Source organism: Macaca fascicularis, chromosome 12 (assembly GCF_037993035.2).
Source record: "Macaca fascicularis isolate 582-1 chromosome 12, T2T-MFA8v1.1".
Lineage (NCBI taxonomy): Eukaryota > Metazoa > Chordata > Mammalia > Primates > Cercopithecidae > Macaca > Macaca fascicularis.
In genome coordinates, this window is record NC_088386.1 from 107,371,154 (window position 1) to 107,395,178 (window position 24,025).

Here is a 24,025-nt window from a genome sequence, read left to right on the forward strand (position 1 = left end):
ATTATAATTTAGAAAAAAATAATGTACTATTCCTTAAATCTGATATATCTGACCATACCTATTTCTGATTAACATGAGGAAAGAGGAAATGAGGAGGAAAACTTGTCTGGAGAAGAAGAAGACTTGTCTTTTGGCTTCTGGCTTTCCTGGGTCTCCAGCTTACCAGTTGCTTATTTTAGGACCCATCAACCTCCATAATCTCATGACCTCATTCCTTAGAATATATAAAATTCCTATATATATATTTTCCTATATGTATTTTTCCTATATATATTTTCCTATACATATATTTTCCTATATATATTTTTCTATATATGTACACACTAAGTTTATTTCTTAGAATAAATATATATAGGCATATATATATATAAATATACATGCATTTTATTGGTTCTGTTTCTCTCTAGAAAGCAACATACTTAATATGATTTTTAAATTAATCAATTAATTGTTCTTGGTTAGATCATGGCTGTAATTTTCCTTTGGGATTCAATTCTCAAATCTCTAATTATGACATGTCCTAAGAAATATACTGAGACGCCACAAGAATTCCATTATTAGGTTCCCCCGCAACCACCTTTTGTTGGGGAGGGGACAGGGTCCCACTCTGTCACCCAGGTTGGAGTGCAGTGGTGCAATCACACAGCTCACTGCAATCTGCGTCTCGCTGGCTCAAGTGATCCTCCTACCTCAGACTGACTTTTTAATAAGAAAAAAAAATTAAACACTGTATCTCCGTGAAATAATCAATGACTTGTCCATGTTTCTGAGTTTAGTTCTTCTTCCTTAGACTAGTATGCAGTGTGACCCTGGGAGAGTCACTGAAGGTATTTACTGTGAATAAAATCTTACCATCAAGTTAGATTCATGCCGCTGACATACACAAAAGATCTAATGACAATTAATCACACTATATAGTGTATTCAAATTTATATGATAGCAGTAAAAATGATAAATCATAAGCTATCATCTTTTTTCTTCCAAAATGTGGTTATATAATTACAAGAAATTTATTTTGATTTTAACGGTGTATTGTCATTAAAGGGAGTTTAGCTATGCCACTAATACTGTGACTTCTAATTTCAATATTTACCTTTTATTGTGACTTCATAAAATATAAAATTTTTTCTGTATCCAAATATACCCAAGGAATGCATTCAATCAATTGGTATTCACAAACAGTATTAAGTGTCTCTATTACATGACTAACGGTATTAATAAGTGCCAATTTTACATTTTCTATGATGTTAGTAGGGTTATTTCTCTTCTCTAGACTATTATTTTTTTAAAGTTCTATAATTTGCATAGACATGCATATGACTGAGGTCATATCTACACAAAGCATCTGGTCTTGACCAGAATTCAACTAGAAATGTCATCATCCAGTTCATGCATTTAAATGACATCAGACATTCATATCTGAATTTAATTTTAATTCATGCAGAAGGAAATGGCTGGATTGAATAAGAAACTAAGTTTCTTGCCACTCCATAATTACTACTAGAGAAAAATAGAAAAGAGGAAAGAAAGAAGGTAAATGAAGGCTCTCCTCGTGTAACATATTCAAGCCTTAAGGAAGGCTTCACATCTGTCACAGAAGAGGAATTCATTTCTTAACACAAGAATCTGCTCTCTTTCCAATCATTGTGAACTATGTTTTTAATATGAAAGAAGTTCTTCTCTCCGCTTTGCCCCTTCCACTAACTCCCACTCTGCCACCAATAGTAAAGAAAAATAAAGCCCACAGATACCTGTCCCTGGGCCACAAAAATAATCAGGTTTCATTAGGTCCAATTAGAAATATGACATGGACATTCAAAGTAATTTGGTGATAAAGTAGAGTTGGAAATAAAAAAAAATTGAGAAAATCTATTAAACTGGTCCCAAATTATACTAAACTTTGAACAATACTAATTTTCTCTGAAAATATAAATGTTAGAATCAATCTGTTTGCAAAAATACACTGAAAAAGTCTTTATTTATAAGCAGAATCTAAATTATTTTGGTTAGACACACTAGGTTAATTTTAATTCTTAAAAATATTGAATACGTTTTTTAAATTTTTGGAAGAAGTTTAAGTTGAGTGAGTATACAACTTAATCAGGTAATCTGTGAATCATCTTGAAGGCTACAATGGACCAGTGACATATTTTTAGAATCATCTTTTCAACTAGTTTCAGTGGCAAAGCACCAAAAAAAAAAAAAAAAAAAAAAAAAAAAAAAAAAAAAAAAAAAAAAAAAAAAGAAAGAAAGTCCTCGGAACCTTACATCTGAGTTTAACTGCAAATCAATTAGAGCACTGGAAAAAAAATCTGTAAATAAGCCAGCAAAGCTCTGAGGAAAGTTTTAGGATTTTGAAAAATAATAGTGGCCTATACTCAGTATTCAGGCTTTACAAATACAGCATCAGTGATATATGTATCATAAGAAAGCTACAAATGATAGTTTCCTTAGAGCAAAGTCAGAAACTAAAATTTTTGCAGGAATAGTAAGTCAAACCAATATTAACCTTTTCTAGCTTGAGATTGAAAAGTTAGAATTTTTTCTTTGCTCCTCTTCAGTAATAGATTGTCTTAAGAATTTCCCCTGAGCTCAGTTCTTTGCCAGTTCACTGGTGGTTTCACATGTTTTAAATATTCCAAATAATACAATTTTTTTTTTTTTTTTTTTTTTTTTTTTTTTGAGATGGAGTCTCACTCTGTCACCCAGGCTGGAGTGCAGTGGCACCATCTTGGTTTGCTGCAAGCTCCACCTCCTAGGTTCAAGCGATTCTCCTGCCACAGTCTCCCGAGTAGCTAGGACTGCAGGCACTACCATGCCCAGCAAACTTTTTTGCATTTTGTTTTTAGATGGAGTTTCGCTATGTAGCCCAGGCTGGTTTCAAACTCCTGACCTCAGGTGATTCACCCGCCTTGGCCTCCCAAAGTACTGGGATTGTAGGCGTGAGCCACTGCGCCCAGCTCAATAATACAATTTTTAACATAAAAATTTGAAGTCAAGATAAGAGCACAAGCATCCTAGGAACCTGTGTAGGAAAGTATATGCGGATGAGAGACTCAGGTTCTTTGTTCCAAAGGCCAAAAATATTGAATATTAAACATGAGATTCCCTGCTCTTCTCAGCCTGGTATGGTCTATGAACAAATGCTAAATCTTTTCTATCTGAAATTTTAAGAGTCATATTTTTAAATGATGGTATTTTTTTAAATGTCATAATTAGGGTATTATAATTATAAACTTATATCTATCCTTATTGTAGTGATTTCAGATGTTATCCAAAATGACACATAGTTTACATTCTTACTTTATGCCAAACAGTAAGTTTAGCACATTACAAACATCATCTTTTTCTTAAAATTATCCTACTAAATAGGAAGTACTGTTATCCCCCTTTTCAGGAGCACAGAGAGATTAACTAATTTACCAAAGTTCACACAGTTAGTAAGTGATAGAGATGAGATTTGAACTCAGAATCTGTAGGGTAAACACAAACTAGTACCAGACTACACATTTTAAATTCTTATTTTACAGTGTCACTTGTAATTAGTATCTATAACCCATAGTAGCTCACGGAATTGTTTTGGGTTTGATTTATTTCAATTGTTACAACATTGTTTGAAAAAGTTCCTCCACAAATATTCATCTAGCACTTTCTCCTGAAAATGTGGCATAGATGCTAATGATAAAATATTTTCTCATGAAGATAATAAGTATTAGTCATGATAGAAGTTTTTCTTTTATGGAATTAATGATGAGACACAACTACAGATAAAATGGTATGCTCCCCTTCAGTCCTCTAAATCCAGAGTGCCGCTGAAGGAAAGCAAGCCACTTTAAGCTACAGTGATGTGCATGTGTACAGAGAGGAAAGAATGCAGAGTGGTTTGGAGACCCGGCTCAGGAGTAAGAATTATCTGGTATAGCACTCAGGCATTTCAATATATTTGTGTGTCCTTTTGGACTTAACTTCCCATTTTCGTCATCTATAAACTGGGGAAATAATGATCCATATCTGCTAGAGTTTCAGTAAAGATTTAAAAACACAATGTACATAAAGCACCAAGGATATGCCAGGTGTGTAATACGTGCTTGATCTAAATGGACTCATTCATTGTCAATGTTATTCCAATGCAGCTCTGGACCCAGAGCCACACATTCCCACCCACAGAGCACACGCAGTACCAGAGAGGAAGTAGGCCTAGAAGGGCCTGCAGGTACAGGCAGCTGCTAGAAGCTGGGGTGATGCTCTCCCCACTTTCCTGTAGACACCACGGGTACTGTCTGCCTGTTGTCACACAGTTCATATGCTTGCTTGTGATGGAACCTCGGTCTCAGGATCTGTGCTTTTTTCCACTTTGCTACACTGTCTAAGGTGGCTTTTAACTGGAACCCAAGTGCAAATAAAGGTTGGTATTCGGCACCTGACTTCGTGTAGAGAAAACAGTCCTTTTGGTCACTCACAGACCACAACAGTCAGTCATGATTTTGTTGAATAATCAAAGCTGAACTTGTACATGTTAGGGTCAGTTAAGGATGTCTGCTTGGGGCAACAGCATACCTTTGGTCTCATATTAAATTAATATCTGAGTTAAACAAAAACGAAAACACCTCACATACACTATTCAGAATCTGCTAAATTGTCTTTTAAAAACTGCTTGCCCAACTTATTAGCAACAACTATAAAAGAAGAAATTCTTATGATTTCCTAGTATCCTGGATTCATAAGCATCAAGAAGGCATATGGTATTATATAAGCATGAAATAATAACATGGACTGCTCTGCTTACCAAATTCAGTCAAGTCCAAAGGCAACAAATGCAGAGTGAACATGACTGTCTATAAGAAACAAACAATTTTGGTGTTTAAGTTTGTGTTTTCCATCACATAAAATGTTGTAGAATGATGAACTAATGGAAAAATGGAAAGAAAACTTACAATACAAATGAAAATATTTTGCAAAACACTTCGTTATAAGGAAGCCCATCAGACTAACAGTGGACCTCTCAGCAGAAACCCTAAAAGCCAGAAGAGATTCAGGGCCAACAATCAACATTATTAAAAAAGAGAAATTTCAACCAGATATTTCATATCCAGGGAAACTAAGCTTCATAAGCAAAGGAGAAATAAGATCTTTTTCAGACAAGCAAATTTTGAGGGAATCTGTAACCATCAGACCTGCCTTACAAGAGCTCCTGAAGGAAGCACTAAATGTGGGGAAAAAAAGACCATTACCAGTCACAGAAACACACTGAAGTACACAGATCAGTGACACTATAAAGCAACCACACAAACAAGTCTGCATAATAACCAGCTAACATCACGATGACAGGATCAAATCCACACATTTCGATACTAATCTTGAACGTAAACGGGCCAAATGCCCCAATTAAAGGCACAGAGAGTAGCAAGCTGGATAAAGGCACAAAGTGGCAACTAAGACCTATTGGTATGCTGTATTCAAGAGACTCAACTACATGCAATGAAAACAATAGGCTCAAAATAAAAAGATAGAGAAAAATCTACCAAGCAAATGGAAAAGAGAAAAAAATAGGGGTTGCAATTCTAATTTCAGAAAAAATAGACAACAATAGGCTCAAAATAAAAAGATAGAGAAAAATCTACCAAGCAAATGGAAAAGAGAAAAAAATAGGGGTTGCAATTCTAATTTCAGAAAAAATAGACTCTAAACCAAAAAAGATCAAAAAAGACAAAAGGCGGCATTACATAATGGTAAAGTGTTCAATTCAACAAGAAGACCTAACTGTCCTAAATATATATGTGTGCAACACAGGAGCACTGAGATTCAGAAAGCAAGTGTTTAGAGACATTCAAAGATATTTAGACTCCCACACAATAATAGCGGGAGACTTCAATACCCCACTGACATTATCAGACAAATCATTGAGACAAAAAAATTAACAAAGATCTTCAGGACCAAAATTCAGCACTAGATTAAATGGACCTGATAGAAATCTACAGAATTCTCCATCAAAAACAATAGAATATACTTTCTTCTATTTTTAGAAAAATAAAATTATTTTTTATTTTTTAAATTTTTTGTGCGTACATAGGTGTATATACTTATGGGGTACAGAATATACATTCACCTCATTGCCACATGGTACATGCTCTAAAATCAACCACATAATTGCACATAAATACTCCTCAGCAAATGCAAAAGAACTGAAATTGTAACAGTCACTCTCTCAGATCACAGTGCAACAAAAATGAAATTCAAAACTAAGAAAATATTGACATTCTTCACAGAACTAGAGAAAACTATTTTAAAATTCATATGGAACCAAAAAAGAGCCTGAATAGCCAAAGCAATCCTAAACATAAAGAACAAAGCTGGAGGCATCATGTTACTCAACTTCAAGCTATACTACAGGGCTATAGTATCCAACACAGCATGGCACTGGTACAAAACCAGACACATAGACCAATGGAATAGAAGAAAGAACCCGGAAATAAGGCTGCACACCTTCCACTATCTGATCTTTGACAAACTGACAAAAAACAAGCAATGGGGAAAAGATTTCCTATTTAATAAATGATGCTGTAATAACAACTGCCTAGCCATATGGAGAAGATTTAAACTGGACCCCTTCCTTACATCATATACGAAAATCAGCTCCAGATAAATTAAAGATTGTAATGTAAAACCCAAAACTATAAAAAACATGGAAGACAACCTAGGCAATACCATTCAGGACATAGGCATGGGCAAAGATTTCATGATGAAGATACCAAAAGGAATTGCAACAAAAACAAAAATTGACAAGTGGGATTTAATTAAATCGAAGAGCTTCTTCACTGCAAAAGAAACTATCCACAGAGTGAAAAGACAACCTACAGAAAGGGAGAAAATTTTTGTCAACTATGCATTCGACAAAGATCTAATATCTAGCATCTATAAGGAACTTAAACAAATAGACAAGAAAAAAAAGAACCCCATTAAAAATTGAGCAAAGGACTTTTGTTTCAAAAGAAGTTGTACATGTGACCAACAAGCATATGAAAAAAAGCTCAACATCACTGATCATTAGAGAAATGCAAATCAAAACCACAAAGAGATACCATTTCACACCAATCAGAATGCTGTTGAGGTTGTGGAGAAAAAAGGAACATTTATACGTTGTTGTATGGTGGGAGCATAAATTAGTTCAACCACTGTGGAAAGCAGTCTAGCAATTCCTCAAAGAACTAAAAACAAAAGTACCATTCAACCCAGCAATCACCTTCCTGGGTATATACCCACAGGAATATAAATAATTCTATTATAAAGACACATGCACAAGTATGTTCATTGCAGCACTCTTCCCAATAGCAAAAACACAGAATCAACCTAAATACCCATCAATGGTAGACTGAATAAAGAAAACGTGGTACATATACACCTTGGAATACCATGCAGTCATAAAAAAGAAGAAGGTCATATCCTTTGCAGGGAGGACACGGATGGAGCTGGAGGCCATTATCCTTAGCAAACTAACAAGGAACAGAAAACCAAATACCACTTGTTAGCACTTATACGGGGAAGCTAAATGATGAGAAAGCATGGATACATAGAGGGAAACATACACTGGAGCCTACTTTAGGGTGAAAGGTGGCTGAAATCAATACAAATTTATTCTCTTACAGCTCTGTAGGTTGAAAGTCCACCGTCAATTTCACCAGGCTATAAAATCAAGGTACAGGCAGGCCTGTGTTTCTTCTGGAGATTCTAAGAGAGAGTCTGTGTGCTTATCCTTTCCAGCTTCTAGAGGTGCCTACATTCCTCAACACATGGTCCCTTCCTCCATCTTCAAGGTGCACCGCTCAACTCTGATCTGTTTGTATGTCTCCTGTCTCCTGCTCTGATCCTCCTGCTTTCCATTTACAAAGACCCCTGTGATTACAATGGGCCGATCTGGATAATCCAGGAAAATCTCATCTCAAGATCCTTAATTTAATTACATCTGCAAAATCCCTTTTAACATGTAAAGCAACGTTCACAGATTCTGGGGATAGAATGTATTAGCATCTTTGGGGGTGGGATATTATTCAGCCTACCACAGGTAGATACCATTTATTATGTTCTTTTTGCAGATAAGAAAAAAATATAGTAATTATTAATACCACCATATACAATGAGAAACAAGAATTCAGAGGCTAAACAACACAAACTCACAAAACTTAAAAGTGGGCACCAACATATAAATATAGTGTTTCTAACCTTAAGTCTGATTCCACTTCACAATTCTGCTCGCAAAGTAGAAAGAAATAATAAAGGAAGGACTCCCTGCTTAAGGGTAAATTTTGTTATTTTCTTGGGTTAAAAATAATTACTATATATTTATTGAATGACTAACTGTAAGTAAGATCCAATTTTAGGTTCCGGTAATAAATAAGAATCAGATATAGTCAGTCTCAAGGTAATCCTTCATCTTTCCATATATTTAAATACCTATAATTCCTAAATGTATATATACAGTACTGACCGAATTTAATTACCTCATTAACATTCCCAGTTTCATGTTCTATAAACTTTTCCAATGTGCCAAGTCTGAAACTGAACTCTTGATTTTTTCCTACAAATGTTCACCCCCCATCCTTCACCACCTCAGGAAATGATCTCACCATACTCCCCTCCCTCACCACCTACAGCTAATCAATAATTGAATACCTTAAATTTTGCCCCCCAAATATATCTTAATTCCATCTACTTCTCCTTATTGGCATTGCCTCCAGATTCCTAATTAGTATCTTCATTTTCATTCTTATATCGCCTCAATCTAACCTCCATACATAAACTAGCATGATCTATTTAGAATATAAATGAGATTATGTCAATTGCATGTTAAAATACTTCAGTAACTACCTACAGCACTTACAATAAAATTCAAACTTTTCTTGCTATACTGGGTAACCATATAACATGGTCTGTTTAGGACTCTTCTGCACCTGTCATCCCGGTATAACTAGTAATACAGTCTCCTTTCATGCCTAAAATTATTCCATTTGAGTGATAAGTCTCTTGATCACCACATCTGTAGAGCCCTGTGTGATCTTTCTTTTGCCTAAATATTATTATCATAGCTGAAGCCTTCTCCCTCAGGACTCAGTGTCTTCTCTTAAGTGTCCCCAGCAGTTGGCTTTCTTTAAAATCTGAACCACAGTATTCAATCCTATAGTTAATTCTTTCATTTGTTGAATGTCTGTTCAATCCATTAGGGTGCACAGAGAGAACCAGGCCCATATCTGCAGTGTTTACACCTACATACCTCAGTCAGCATCGTATCTGAAACATGATAAAAGCCCACCAGTACCTGTTGAAGATTAATGACTAAACAAGCTTACCATATAGGCAGAGAGATAGTAAATGTATAGTTGACATTTACATAATATAAATGTGTTCAAGATATCAACTACCAAAATTAATACGAAAAAGAAAATAATTACTTCTGCCTGCAGAGAAGGGTTGATTAGGAAAGACTCCATAAATGGAGGATGCCCAAACAGTGTTGATGGATGAATAAGATCATGCAGTGTGAACCAAGAAGCCAAGAGAAGACTTCTAAGCTTAGGGGATGGCATTTGCAAAGGCAAAAAGGTATAAAACTGTGATTATTCAGGAAACCCAAAGTAGTTTATCGTATTAGAGTGTATAATGTTGTATAAATGATATATTAATAACACAAACCTTAAGGACAAAACCTAAATTGTAGAGACCACAGCAGAAAATATAGAGAGCGCTAACAAATTTGAAGCTTAGCGTTTTTGTTTTTGTTTTTTGAGACGGAGTTTCCCTCTTGTTGCCCAGACTGGAGTGCAATGGTGTGATCTCAGCTCACTGCAACCTCCACCTCCCAGGTTCAAGCAATTCTTCTGCCTCAGCCTCCTCAGTAGCTGGGATTACAGGCATGCGCCACCACACCCAGCTAATTTTGTATTTTCAGTAGAGACAGAGTTTCTCCATGTTGGTCAGGTTGGTCTCAAACTCCTGACCTCAGGTGATCCACCTGCCTTGGCCTCCCAAAGTGCTGGGATTCCAGGCATCAGCCATTGCACCCAGCCTGAAGCTTAGCTTTATTTTCATTTACAGTCCTAGAATGATTTGATAAATTCTATTGCATATTTAACTCACCTTATAAATTATAGTTCTTAGATAAATCCGTTTCTGAAGTGTTATATTTCAAACTTCATTGCCATAAAGAATCCTCACAGATGCAGTTATTACGTAACAGTCACAAAATTATAATACATAGTCCATAAGGAAACTCTACTGAGAGTTACGGTGTATAGAACTAAGCTGAGCTTTTCTGTCAAATAAATTTTTTGGTTTAAATTTTAATAATTACGTCAAATTTCTTTTTTCTATAATGTGCTTTTATTCATTATTAGATTATTAAAAAAACAGGTCAAAGCCACTATGTAATGATTTTGGCATTTATATTGTACAAATGTATAGATAAAAATATCTATGGAATCTGAAAAGACTTCGGGTCGTATTTTGATGTAACTAAGAGTTGACACAATTAATACTCATCATTGACCTATTTCTCTAGAAACAGAAAATTATCAAGAAAGATATATGGTATAGATAATCACAAATATTTGCTTTGAACATTTAGAATGTATACTAGAAGTTGTGCACTAGCAGACTGCATGACAAGAATGCTTTGTTTAGACTCCAAAGTGTTTCAAAAATTGACTTAAGATTTAAATTTGGGAAATCACAAAAAATCCAGAATTCTGGCCACTCTTAAAAAAATTAAAAGATAAGATAACTCTAGTAATATTCCCCAAATCACAGTCCCCTAGAAACTAGTAGATGCTCTCCGGTTAACCACAGACCCACCTCCCCCATCACCCCAGACCGCTGCCCTTATATATGTGACATGCCTAAGCCTTTGTGTAAGACTAAAACTCTCAACCATTAACGACCAATTGAAAATCATCAAAAAGACTAAGAATATATTTAGATTTTGCTCATTTGTAATATTGAGAATTAAACACACAGGCTATTTTTTAAAATCGTCTAAATATGAAAAAATTCAGACATTCAACCCTTTCTTGGATTTTATCAGTTAACTAGACTGTACCAAAACAAATAAGCCAAATAAATCCAGTATAACAATTCCTCCCCCTGACTAGCAAGCTCTTTGTTTTGGCATCTAGTCAATTCAATTAAAATTATACAACCCAATAATCTAAAAATATATATCATGCATTTAATCTGTAGTTTACCTAAAAGTACCTGTCTGTTATGTATATTTCAATGTAGCAAATATACTTTATTTTATTTAAATGGGAAGACAACATATTTTCAATATGAAAACTGTTCTAGGTTAGGAAATATTAACCTGAAAATGTCATTCCCATAGAAATTGACAGGCACTTACCTTAGCTATCTGGACACACCAGTTAAGCAGCAGTTGTGATCCAATGTTATCCTTGTGCTCGTGGACATACTCCAACAGGCAGCCATGGGGCATAAGTTGAGTAACCAGCTGGATGGTTGGGCTCAGACACACACCCAGCAACCGGACTAGGTGTGGATGATCCATACTTGCCATGATCAGAGCTTCCTGTAAGAAAAAAATGCAATACCATCATTTCTAGTCAAATTTTCTTAGATTTACAGTTACTTCCATTGTACTAATGGTGCTGATGATTTTTTAAAAATGTACTCAATGGAATCAATCAAAATGAAAAGATATTATTTCAGTTATTCTATCTTTAAAGTGATTTAATTCATTAAAATTAAAAAAATAACAAAGTCTCTACATGCATTTACATGGAAGCTGTTATACAATAACTGCCTATAAAATTAATAGCAGTATTTTCTCCTTTGTAATATAAGCAATATGAGATTTCATTTATTGCCAAGTAAGTCAAAATGAATTCCAGCTTATATTATGGATTTTTAACCTTTGACCTTTGCTCTAAAGTAAAATAATCTACACAAATTTAGTTAGTTGCCAGTAGAGTAAGGTGAGCTGAACTTTGAAGTCACCCATTATTGGTGTAGAGTTGGACAGCTTACAATGGTGTCAAGTATAAATCATAAATATGGAAATGTAGATAATTACAAATATTATATCTATTGTCAATTTATATAAAATAATAAACATTTTAATAAGACATTTTGTTTCATAATTTTACCTTTCCTCAAATTTATTTCATTTTCAAAATTATAAGTGATGTCTTATTCATAGATTCATAAAATTTGAGAGCTGAGACTATAAAAATTTGACTACTCCGACTTTTATATTTCATAAAATGAGAAAACTGAGTTACAATTTTGCATCAGAATCATAAAGGCACCACTGCTTAATGGGGATAAAAGTGGACATATGATGGTTATTTAGTGCATCCCAGTTAGCTTCAAATAAAAAGTTATTGTAAGACTCTTTATTGTAATTTGAAATAGATACAACTGTAAAATAAATGTTTATGTACTTTGTTATGGTTTGATTTGTGCTTTTATATTATGAAAGCCAATAAAATATTGTTCATCTCCTATGAAAACAATAGTAAATTTTTGCTTTTTAAAAGCTATGTAATATCACCTACATACTATTCTTGTTAATAATATTTAATTTGAATCTAATCATAAGGAAAAAATCAGACAAATCCATACTGTAGGACATTCTGCAAAGAAACTGGCTTGTACTTATTTAAAATGTCAATATTAGGAGAAACCTAAAAGAAGGGTGTGACGTTCAAACTAACATTTATTACAGAAATAGGGCAATGCTGCATTTTTGGCTCTTGGGTTAAAAAATATATAAAACATTATTGGGACAATTGAGGAAACCTAAATAGGGACTCTATATCATGTAATATTATATCAACATTAAATATTTGAGAGTGATAATGGTATTGCAGCTATGTAAAATAGTATTCTTTGATTTTAGAAGATCCTGAAATCTTTATGGATGAACTATCTTGCGTCTGCAATTTACTTTCAAATAGTTTACTCACACAGGGAAGGAGAGAGAGATGTATAATATATGTATATGTATCTATGTGTTTGATGTGTGTATACAAATATATACACACAAATACTCGCACATACACACGGAGGGTGTAATACGTATATGGTAATTGATTATATTGATTTTTCTACATGAAGGTACGGTGTTCATTGTATTACTCCTGAACATTTTATATAACTTTGAAACATTTTAAAATAAAAAAATTTAGGACACAAATTATATTGAGTTTCTGTTTAAGATGGCATGGCAGATTGAATTCACAAATTACTTCCCTTTCCTCTCAATTTCACTATACTGACAAAAAAAGAATCAATTTTAAAAGACAGACACCAACAATCATAGAAAGGAGGCAATAAAGATGGAATAGTAAAAGTAGGAAGCGGCTTATCAGTGTTAGCAACTTGGTAAACATAAGCAATCTGAAGCCTAATTTAATGGAGGGAAACTGAGAAGCAACCCAGTAATGTGTAACACCAAAGGCTGAGGAGTAGTAGTATTACAAACCTCCATAAATGGAGCAAAAGAACTGTTTTCAGCAGGATTGCTTCAGAGTACATTTGGGAAACACTTAGACTACAGATCTCCTTTCCCCTTTGCCCTTAGGAAATCTTAAACCAAAAGAACTGTACTGTGGATATCAGGCAAAATGGAAAGAGAAGTACTCTGGGGAAAACAGAAGTATTACGTAAATTTACATATGATAAAAATATGGACCATTCTTCCATTCCATCTCCCAAATAGAGCTGTGACTTCAAAATTCTCAAAGTTTTAAACCTAGAATTTTACACCCAGCAGCATTTCAACCAAGTGAATGCGTACAACAGACAAGTTCAGATGTGCCAAATCTTAACACATTTACCTTCCGTGCTTCCTTTCTTTGTAAATGTGCTCATAAAAAAGGGACAGGGTGTTAGAAGAGTACATAAAATCAAGGAAACAAACATCAAGCATAAATTATGGAAATACAAAAAATATAGTGAAAAATTTTCTAGAATAAAAGCTATACAACAAACGAAAATAGCAGCCGGCTAAGACTGGAACAGGTCAAGTAGCTCTGGGAAAGGTGACCCAAGAAGATGGAATTGATAGAATGCCTGATGAACTTAAAATACATTAAGAAAATATTTATTTTTCTAGTGGGAGTTGAAGGTCAAATTAGTGATAGATACACAGAAAACTAAGCTAAAGTAAAAAAAGAAGAAATTAACCTGAGATAAAACACAAAGATATGCACAAGAAAGACTCGGAAAGGTGAGGAGCTGTGAGGGGAGTGGATGATGAGAGATTGCTCAATAGGTACAATGTATATTATTTGAGTGATGGCTACACTAAAAGTATTGACTTCCCCATTATGCAATCTATGTATGTAACAAAATTATACTTGTACTCATAAATTAATGCAAATAAATAAAAAGAAAATCAGACTATACAGCACAACTGGGAATAGTTACATAATCATAATATTATAAACATGAAATACTGATATAATCAGAAATCATGTAACCGTGGGAAAATGGGGGGACAGAGGATGCCCTTCTGGAAAGTGGTGATGGGAGTGGAGTGAAAGGTATATAACCATTGCTGGTTGCAAAAAGTTAGCCTAAGATATGTAGACTAAAAAGAAAAATTTAAGACTTCGCAATATAAGCATATTAGTTAAATATACGTAGTTAGGTAACAGAAGAAATTTCCAAAAAATGAAAGTGATTGATTTGGGCAGTGGAAAATGGGGGCAGGGAAGGGACAGCAGGGTAGCTAGCAGGCTACCTTTCATCATTAGTCTTGTCAAAGTATTTCACTGTTTTATGATTACCTTAAAGCTACTTGTGAGGACATTATCCCCTTTAACCATCCCTACTATTTTACTGCTGCTGAGTTACAGAGTGCCTTCCAAGAGTTATTCACAAATATGCAGTGTTTGATGGGGTATGTGGGTTTCCCAGATCCAGCCAAGGATTTATTGTGAGGTCTAACATTTTATATTTTCAGTAAGGAAGATAGGGGCAGCATGGGAACATGCCTGGAAAAAGGAGTGATAGAAGACCAAACAAAAGAAGTAAGCTGGTAAAATGCTATCACTCTCCCTCAAAGGACTTTTTGTTTCTGAGGTTTGGTGGTAAAAGCTGAAATCATTGTTTTTCAGATGGCTTCCAAGTAAAAAAGATACTTTAATTCCCTCTTCCCTAGCTGCCCCAGGGAACAACAAGAGTCACAGAACAGAGATGAGTTTCTATGCTTTCTTGCTGAGCCCACGAGGACTGCAACATGGTGAGGACAGGAAGTTCCAGGAGCACTGTAAGGCATCACACCTAGAAAGGACTTCAGCGTACTCGCTTGGTAGCAGTCAGCGGCAACAGGAGTGGGACCTCTCCAATGGCTCAGAGAGAAGAGACTCAACAGAGGGACCAGAACTGGTAGGAAAGATCACTATAGAAACCACAGAAGCATCCTTACATGGTACCAGTCAGCAGTAACAGGAGTGGGACCTCTCCAATAGCTCAGAGAGAAGAGAATTCATCGTGGGGACCAGAACTGGTGAGAAAGATCACTGTAGATACCACAGGGAGACTGCAGCTAGAAGGCCAGATTATAGGTAAATAGGAGACACCTAACAAGTTTCCAAAATATTTGTGGAGACCGCTTTGGGGTGCGGGGTTTTGCATAATTAACTGAGCCAGAAATCTGTGTTATTACTATTCATGTGGCCTCCTCTGGATTCACAAGGTGAAAACATTTGGTTTCACTTCTTGTGTATCTCAGTAAACATTTGAAATAAAGCAAAGCAATGTAGTTATAAAGAGAGTATGGATGAAAATATTAGCCAACTTAAATGGCCTATTATTACCTATTATTTAATCTGGTATTAACTGTATTCACAGTGTAAACCAGAGGGTTCTTTCATTGAATTATAACATGCACATGTAAAAATATATACACACCAACAAATCAGCAAAACATCTAATTAGATTAAATCACTAATTTATGTTTTAAGTCAGATACTTAATTAGATATTAAATATTAGATATCAAATTAAATTAAATTCATACTTATGTTATTTCTTTTTTGGTGGCTCTGGATTTTTTTGTGTATATGAAAGTCACCTGTTTACAGTTACAAGTGTGGCTCCACTCCCAGATACTCAGGTTTAGAAGATCTTAGGCATCTCCATTTGTAGCAAGCTCCCTTGTTAAAGGAACTTAGGAAATAGAAAATGTTGAGAACCTCTAGCACATCTCGATGTCTCCATCGAATGTGTGTTTCTATAATCCACTGCAAAAGCAATAACAGGTAATAATTATTTGATCCTTATTATAATCCCATGAAGCAGCTCAAACTCAAAAGTAATTCTCAGCTGCAAAATGAGGAAACCGAAACTCAATGAGAGAACCGGCCCAGGTCATGAGACTTGTTAGTAGCAGGATCAGTAAACACTCAGAATTTTCATTCTGACTGTAGTGTTATGACAGTAAAAATATCATATTTTTTACTTCATTTTCATCAGCACATTTCAGTGTCAACCTTTATCTTTTTAGTAAGACAGCCTCAAACTCCTCACATTAGCCCTGCCTGCATGAATTGGGTCAAATTATCCTTTGCTGACCGGGCGAGGTGGCTCACACCTGTAATCCCAGCACTTTGGGAGGTTGAGCCGGGTGGATCTCGAGGTCAGGAGTTTGAGACCAGCCTGATCAACATGGTGAAACCCCGTCTGTACTAAAAATACAAAAATTAGCCAGGCATGGTGGCACGCGCCTGTAATCCCAGCTACTCAGGAGTCTGAGGCAGGAGAATTGCTTGAAGCCAGGAGGTGGAGGTTACAGTGAGCTGAGATTGCACCACGGCACTCTAGCCTGGGCGACAGAGTGAGACTCTGTCTCAAAAAAAAAAAAATTATCCTTTGCTTCCTGAGGACCAACTAAAATCAAATAATACGTTTGTGCTTACAGGTAAACTGTCATCACTTTACAATATGTTTTCAGAACAAGCCAAATAAAACATTTCTCTCTGATTTGCTGAGGGTAGTATTTGATAATACTACCCTTAATAATGTTATTTATTAAGGTAAAGAGAATGGTACAATGTAAGGTAGAAGAAAGATTTTGGGGTTACTTTTGCATTTGAAAAGTTTACATTAAGGGGTGTAAAAAAGTCACACGGAAGTTCTCTTTTTAAAAATCTATTAGTAAGTCCTGGCAAAAAGGCTGGGTTTCTATTAAGAAAAATTGCTCATCACACTACAAAGAGTATTTGAAACCAAATTGCAGAGTATTTGCATAATAGTTCTCTTTTTTTGAAGAAAGAAACATGAACAAGACACTAATTGTAGGTTGCATTTTTTTTTTTTCATAAAGGAAATAGCAGATGGCTGGTTGGGAGGATAGGAGAGTAGATAAAGAAAAGGGAATATGAATTTATTTAGAGTGATGAGTGGGATAAAAAGGGGAAAAAATCCCAATATTTTAATCATAGAGTGTCTGGTTTCAATAAATTACTCTGTGTTAAACTTAATGTCCTCTGTTACCTATTTTTGTGTGGGACCTATGGAGGCAACTTTGGAATCTTTGCTGCTGTCACTAGAAAATGTCGCTGAAGACCATGGGAATAAATACAACCTGACAGGGACATTATCTGTTTCTCCAGAAAGAAATTATTCTGTCTTTATTTTCCTTTTTTGCTTTACAATTTTTTTTTTGTCTTGTAGGTAAATTTAAGAGTTTTCTCACTGAACAGAAGGGAATAACGTAACAGGTGCTACAGTAAAAATTCTAAAACAAAAATATTTTTCTTTATAATGAAGTCTTGTGTAAATAAGGACTTTTAAAAAAAACCATCAAGGGACTACCAAGGTATAGATAAAAAAAGCTCTGAAGCATGTATGTCAAGTCTCTAGCCACATATTATCTATATCTCTATTTCAGCCTGAAGGGAAGACATTTTTGTACAATAATAAGTGAGCAATAATAACTGTACAATAATAAGTGAGCTATTTTTTCACATTCAGCTATCATTCTGCAAAACCACCAGATATTTATATCTTTCCACTTTAGTTTCTCATATTATTTAGTGGTTTCACAAAGACAAAAGGGAAGAAAAAACCATATTGCCAGTGAAAACTTATAGGCTATTCTGTTTTTAAAAATGTTAACTTCAGCCGAACTCTGTTTCATTATATCTATGGACCATTAATGCAATACCCTCCAGCTGAAAACCAGGAAAATCTCATTGCATCAGAGATAGGGAAGATAAAAAGAGAGACAGAGGAAAAGAAAAGACAGACAATTAATGTAAACATATAACACTACGCTTCATGCAACCATCAGCAGATCTGTGGGTGCTTGAAAGAAATGCTGCCCCTAAAGACAGTGAGTGCTAGTCATGAAGAACGCAAAGAAGATAAAGACGGCCACAATGATGAAAAATGAAATAAAATCACTGGTCCATAATAATTTTTTTACTAACTTGCCTTGCTGCAGATGGTACGAAGATAATAAAATAAATGAAATCAGCATCTGTTCCTTCATGTCTAGAATAAATTATAATTAATTTGGGTAAATAGGTGAGCAGTAATTAGAGAGGCTGAATTAATATGCCATTAGTTTAAGTTTGTCCACATCACTCGGTAGCCTTACCACTCCCTTCCAATCCTTGGTATCACTTTTGTGGACTTCAATAATCAGATGAGGACTCTTCTAAACTTTGAAGTCAGCACTTTCCATCTCCATTCTACATCATTCACCCACTGAGTGGCCATATGTTAGATTTAGTCACTAACATTGCTGCACAATGAAGACCTTTTGAAGAAGTCTACATTGTGAAAGAATTCTACTTTCTGTTTTCCCTCTTTTTTCTTTCACTCATGATTACACTGAATTTCCATCCTTATTATATTTCTCTATCTCTTTAGTTTTATATTTCTTCACTTAAAAATATTTATTGAGAATTTGCTATGTGCCTGGCACTGTGATTGAAGTTGTGTCTACAAAATAATCTCCAGTCTCAGGGAGCTTTCATTGTACTTGGAGAGGCAACAAGTAACTAGGAAAGCCAAATAAACATAAAACAGATGCATAAATATTTTTAAATTATATTAAGAGGTATCACAGAAATAAACAGTGTTGTGATGGATAATGAAATGGTGGTCACAGAGCTACTTTAGATAAGGAGAGCCAGGAAATGTGTCCTGAGATCAGATTTATGAGACAAAGTCATATATATAAATAACTGGAAAGAGCATTCAAGGAAAAGCATAACCTAAGAGTCTGGCATATTTTGGAAGCTCTGAGAAGGCTCATGTACTTGGAATTTAGCAAGGGCTATAATGGCATGAGATGAGATTGAAAAGGTGGGTAGAGACCAGGTCATATAGGGCCTTGCAATCATAAAGGATTTAAATCTTAAATCCTTAAGAAGATTCGATTTATTCATAAATCTTTTAATGCCTGGTTTCTGTTATACTTCATTTACCTCTATCATAGCCTGATCTCCAATATTAACTATTACAATAAAGGACTTGCCAATATCATATAATTTTCTCCCCCTCGATGTTTCCATTTTGCTGCTCTTTGGCTGAAGGTAATTCTCCCCATCGCCATTCTCAATCTTTCAAATGTTGTTAGAGAAAAGCACAGATTCATGAGATTTCACCTAAATCTCCTGATTTGATCTTCCAAAAATTGTTCTCTCTTTTAGTTTTCTAAAATGTATTTATTTATTTATTTATGTGTTTGTTTGTTTTTTAATTTTTTTATTTTTGAGACAGAGTCTCACTTTATCACCCAGGCTGGAGCGCAGTGGTACGATCTTAGCTCACTGCAAGTTCTGCCTCTCAGGTTCAAGCATTCTCCTGCCTCAGCCTCCCAAGTAGCTGGGACGACAGGTGCCTGCCACCACACTTGTCTAATTTTTGCTTTTAATTTTGACAAGGTTTTACCATGTTGGCCAGGTTGGTCTCAAACTCCTGACCTCAAGTGATCCACTCACCTTGGCCTCCCAAAGTGCTGGGATTACAGGCATAAGCTACCATGTCAGGCCTCTTTTAGTTTTTAATTTCTTATTGAAGCTTTATTATACTTACTATGGCTTCTATCTCTGGGCAGGGAAAAAAAAAACAAAACTTTCTACCTTTCTTAATATCTACTCGGTGAATTGTACTTTTGACACCATTTTATTCTGTTTCACTGAATCATTTTTATCACCATTTATCTCTAGTACAACTTCACCTTCACTGTGCTTACCACCTTCACTGTAACTACAAGGACATATATGTGTGCCATATTCCAAAAATAAAAGTTCCTTCAACTTTGCCGTATCTCTATATTAGGGATACTTACCAGTCCTCCTTTAGCTATTCCCTCATTTTATCTTCCTTTGTGCCTTTGAGATCTGGCTTTTCTGCCACTTTTCTAAATTCCTACCCCTCAAATTACCCTGGAAAATGTCATCAAATATCTCCTTTTCACCAAAGTCAGCGTGTTGCTTCTCTTACTACATTTCCCCAGACTGCATTGTTTCAGCTCACTGATCATCCTTCTTCTTCAAAATCTGTCTTTGGCTGATGTTAGTACTTTATCCTACCTATCCTGATTTTTCACTCTCTGAGTACTCTTCTTCTTCTTCTTCTTTTTTTTTTTTTTTTTTTTTTTTTTTTTGAGACGGAGTCTTGCTCTGTCGCCAGGCTGGAGTGCAGTGGCACAATCTTGGCTCACTGCAACCTCCGCCTCCCGTATTCAAGCGATGCTCCTGCCTCAGACTCTCGAGCAGCCAGGACTACACCTCTTGTCCCTTCAATGGAGAAAAACGACCGGGCTTTGGCTGTACCTCACTTTGCTTTAGTCTACAGTCTCTTACCTCCGTATAGATTTGTTCTCCAACCTCCTAGAGATGAAAATATTTTCCAGCTTTAAGAAATATGACAGAGTTGTCAAAAGTTTACGGAATTGATTGCAAAGTTTTCGTGGTTTGTCAGGATTTGATTTAGTTTGAAGCAATGTAAACAGCAGGGCATTTTTGTTCTCTCAAGATAAAAAATAAAATCCATTATCTTCATGTCCAAAATATCTGTGCCCTTCCAAACATGAGAATTATGCTATGCCCATATTACAAGTTTTCTCCTCCACTCCTGTAATTTCAATTGTCATTTCTGAGTAGAAACTAATAAGCTTATCTATAATATAACTATACAAAACCATATTATAACATCTATCCTATTTTATTAGAATCACCGGTGAAATGTCTGGAATCTGTATTTTTTTCTCTGAAAGCAGTAATGTGAGTCAGTCATATTCATTGATTTATCACCAAATCCTTGTTGAATATATGGCTTATAAGAAGAATGCAATGCCATTTTATGAATAAATGAACAAAATCTGTATTATATCCTCCCCTTCCCCATTTACTCCATTCCAGGAATCAACCCACATTTCAAATGCTTTCTCGTCTTCTTAAAATAGATATTACTGGATTTGTAAGATAAAAGAAAACACAGTAAATAATTTTCCCATTTGAGTTTGTCTGCTTTACTTTACTTTTTTTTTTTTTTAATTTCAGAAACATTTCCTAATTCAGTTTTTTAAATCTTGGATTTATATTTGGTATTTGCATTTCTATTTTTTCCATTCCACTTTGTATCTAATAATTTGCCAAGTCCTATCAATTGCTTATCCCAGTGTAGCTCAAATCTACATCTTTCTGTGTCTTTTCATTCTGACTCCTACTTAAGTTCGGGTTCACATCACTACTGTAAAAAGACTGCTGATTTTTTTTTCTTTATTAACATAGTCTGTTTATGCTACAAACATACAAAATATCAGTGGCACTTTTTGATTGTCAACACAGTCTTAACACTGCATGTACTCAATAAACACATGCTGAATTAAATTTTATATCATGAAAATTGCAATAAATTTTAAAATAAAGAAGTTTAGACTCTATGACACTAACAATCTGTGACATTGGCCTGCATATTTTCCTTTGTCCCTCCAGCTCCATTCTCCACCATTTTCTGCCAATACTCACCCTGCCATGTGCTCAGTGAGACTGACCCAAATGGATGATGACAACAGGCTACGATGTTCCCTGGCTTTCATTTGGGTCAGCCAGTGCAAAGCAGTAGTACAATACTGAATGAAGAAGAGAGTGAGTTTGGTTTTTACCCCACACCCTCACTTTCCTGCAACCCTTTAGTGAGGGTCACGGCTGCTGTCAATTCAAGTTAACCTTTCCCTGGCTTCTTCAAGCCTAGCAGTGCTGTTACTCATCTTGAAGTACTTCAACAAACCCTATTGCTGTTACTTAATCCTGCTCTTACTTTTATAAAGACCCTTTTGCTAAACTCTCTTAAATTCCTTCAACTTAGTATGCCATGTGTTTCCTACTGGGATCCTTCTAATGCAGTCATCTTGAACAAGGCATTTGACAACAGTTACCTGTAAAATCACAGATATGGTCGTTGATGGAGAATACGTGGCTTACATGCTACCAGCACTCATCTCCTCCTATCCATGAAAGATACTGCTAAACAATCATTGTGTGGTAGGCTGATGATGGCTCTCAAAATATTCCCACATCTTAATCCCAAGTCATATTCATCCCTGAGGTGAATACTACCTTATTTGGGAAAAGGTCTGGGCAGATATGATTAAATTAAGGATTCTGAGTGTAGGAGATCTTCCTTGATTATTCAGGTAGGTTCTAAATGCCACCACAAGTATCCTTATAAAAGAGAGGCAGAAGGAGATTAGACACAGGCACGAAGAGGAAAACGCAATGTGAAGAAGGAGACAGAAATTATAGAGTGATGCCCTCACAAGCCAAGGAACATCTGTAGCCACCAGAAGCTGGAGGAGGCAAGGAATATATTTTTCGCTAGAACTTCTGAAGGGAGTGCAGCCCTACCAACATCTTGATTTCAAATGTCTAGCCTCCAAAACTGTGATATAATATATTTCTGTTATTGTAAGTGACCACGTTTCAGTTAAATTGTTTCAGAAGTGCCGGGTGCAGTGGCTCACGCCTGTAATCCCAGCACTTTGGGAGGCCGAGGTGGGCGGATCACGAGGTCAGGAGATTGAGACCATCCTGGTTATTACGGTGAAACCCCGTCTCTACTAAAAAAATACAAAAAATTAGCTGGGCATGGTGGCGGGCGCCTGTAAGTCGCAGCTACTCGGGAGGCCTCTGAAGCAGGAGAATGGTGTGAACCCGGGAGGCGGAGCTTACAGTGAGCCGAGATCATGCCACTGCACTCCAGCCTGGGAGACAGAGCGAGACTCCGTCTCAAAAACAAATAAATAAATAAAATTGTTTCAGAAGCTACAGGAAACAATTGCAATTACTGTATTCTTTCCTGCCTGAGCTGGATGAGGACTCCTAACACTCAGTACTTGAGACAGTGCGTTAAGTAACAAGAACTGATTTATTGGGAGGTGAAGCTGAGCTTAAATACTGTTGCCTTGATTTTTTCACATATTTTAAAAACTGATGTTGCTATCAAATCTTTAGTCTGGATATGCTATATTAGTCTAATCTAAATGATGCAGATACTTTTAATTCATTTAGTAAGTAACATACATATGTCATTGCCAAACGATACAGTACAAGCAAACAGCTTATCAGAGTGCCTAGTAGACACTTAAAATGTTAGCTATTATTATTTTTATTACACCAATTATATCAAAAAGGAATAAAATCGTTAAGCAATAAGGCATGGCTGAATCTGGAAAAAAAGCTGCAGCTGCAGGGTGAGTGGTCACTTTCATCTTTTAAAGTCTGGTGGGGACATTAAGCATGCAAGACAGGAAAACTGACAGAAAACAGTTTTGCTGTCAGCACTTTATCAGCTATTCTTTTCCTAGTTAACTCCAGAGAGAGCTAGCAGTATCTCTTTCCATCTCAACATATAACCATGGAGAGTTAAAAGATGGCTAAAGTACATTTTGGGGTTACAAGAGAACTTCAAGGACTACATAAATTTGTTCTTTAACAAAAAGTAATCACAATAACACCAAAAATAATCAATAACTATATGGAACAAGTAGATAA

The 24,025-nt window shown here is 35.5% G+C and overlaps 1 protein-coding gene across 6 annotated transcripts in view; it reads right to left on the minus strand.

Moving 5' to 3' along the window:
* Positions 1 to 24,025, minus strand: part of ERBB4 (erb-b2 receptor tyrosine kinase 4) — a 1,185,936-nt gene that overhangs the window by 174,223 nt on the left and 987,688 nt on the right. For all 6 annotated transcript variants that reach the window (XM_005574181.5, XM_005574179.5, XM_005574182.5 and 3 more), the window contains exon 20: positions 11,387 to 11,572. In XM_005574181.5, coding sequence (XP_005574238.1) covers positions 11,387 to 11,572 — 186 coding nt within the window. The remainder of the gene's footprint in view (positions 1 to 11,386; positions 11,573 to 24,025) is intronic.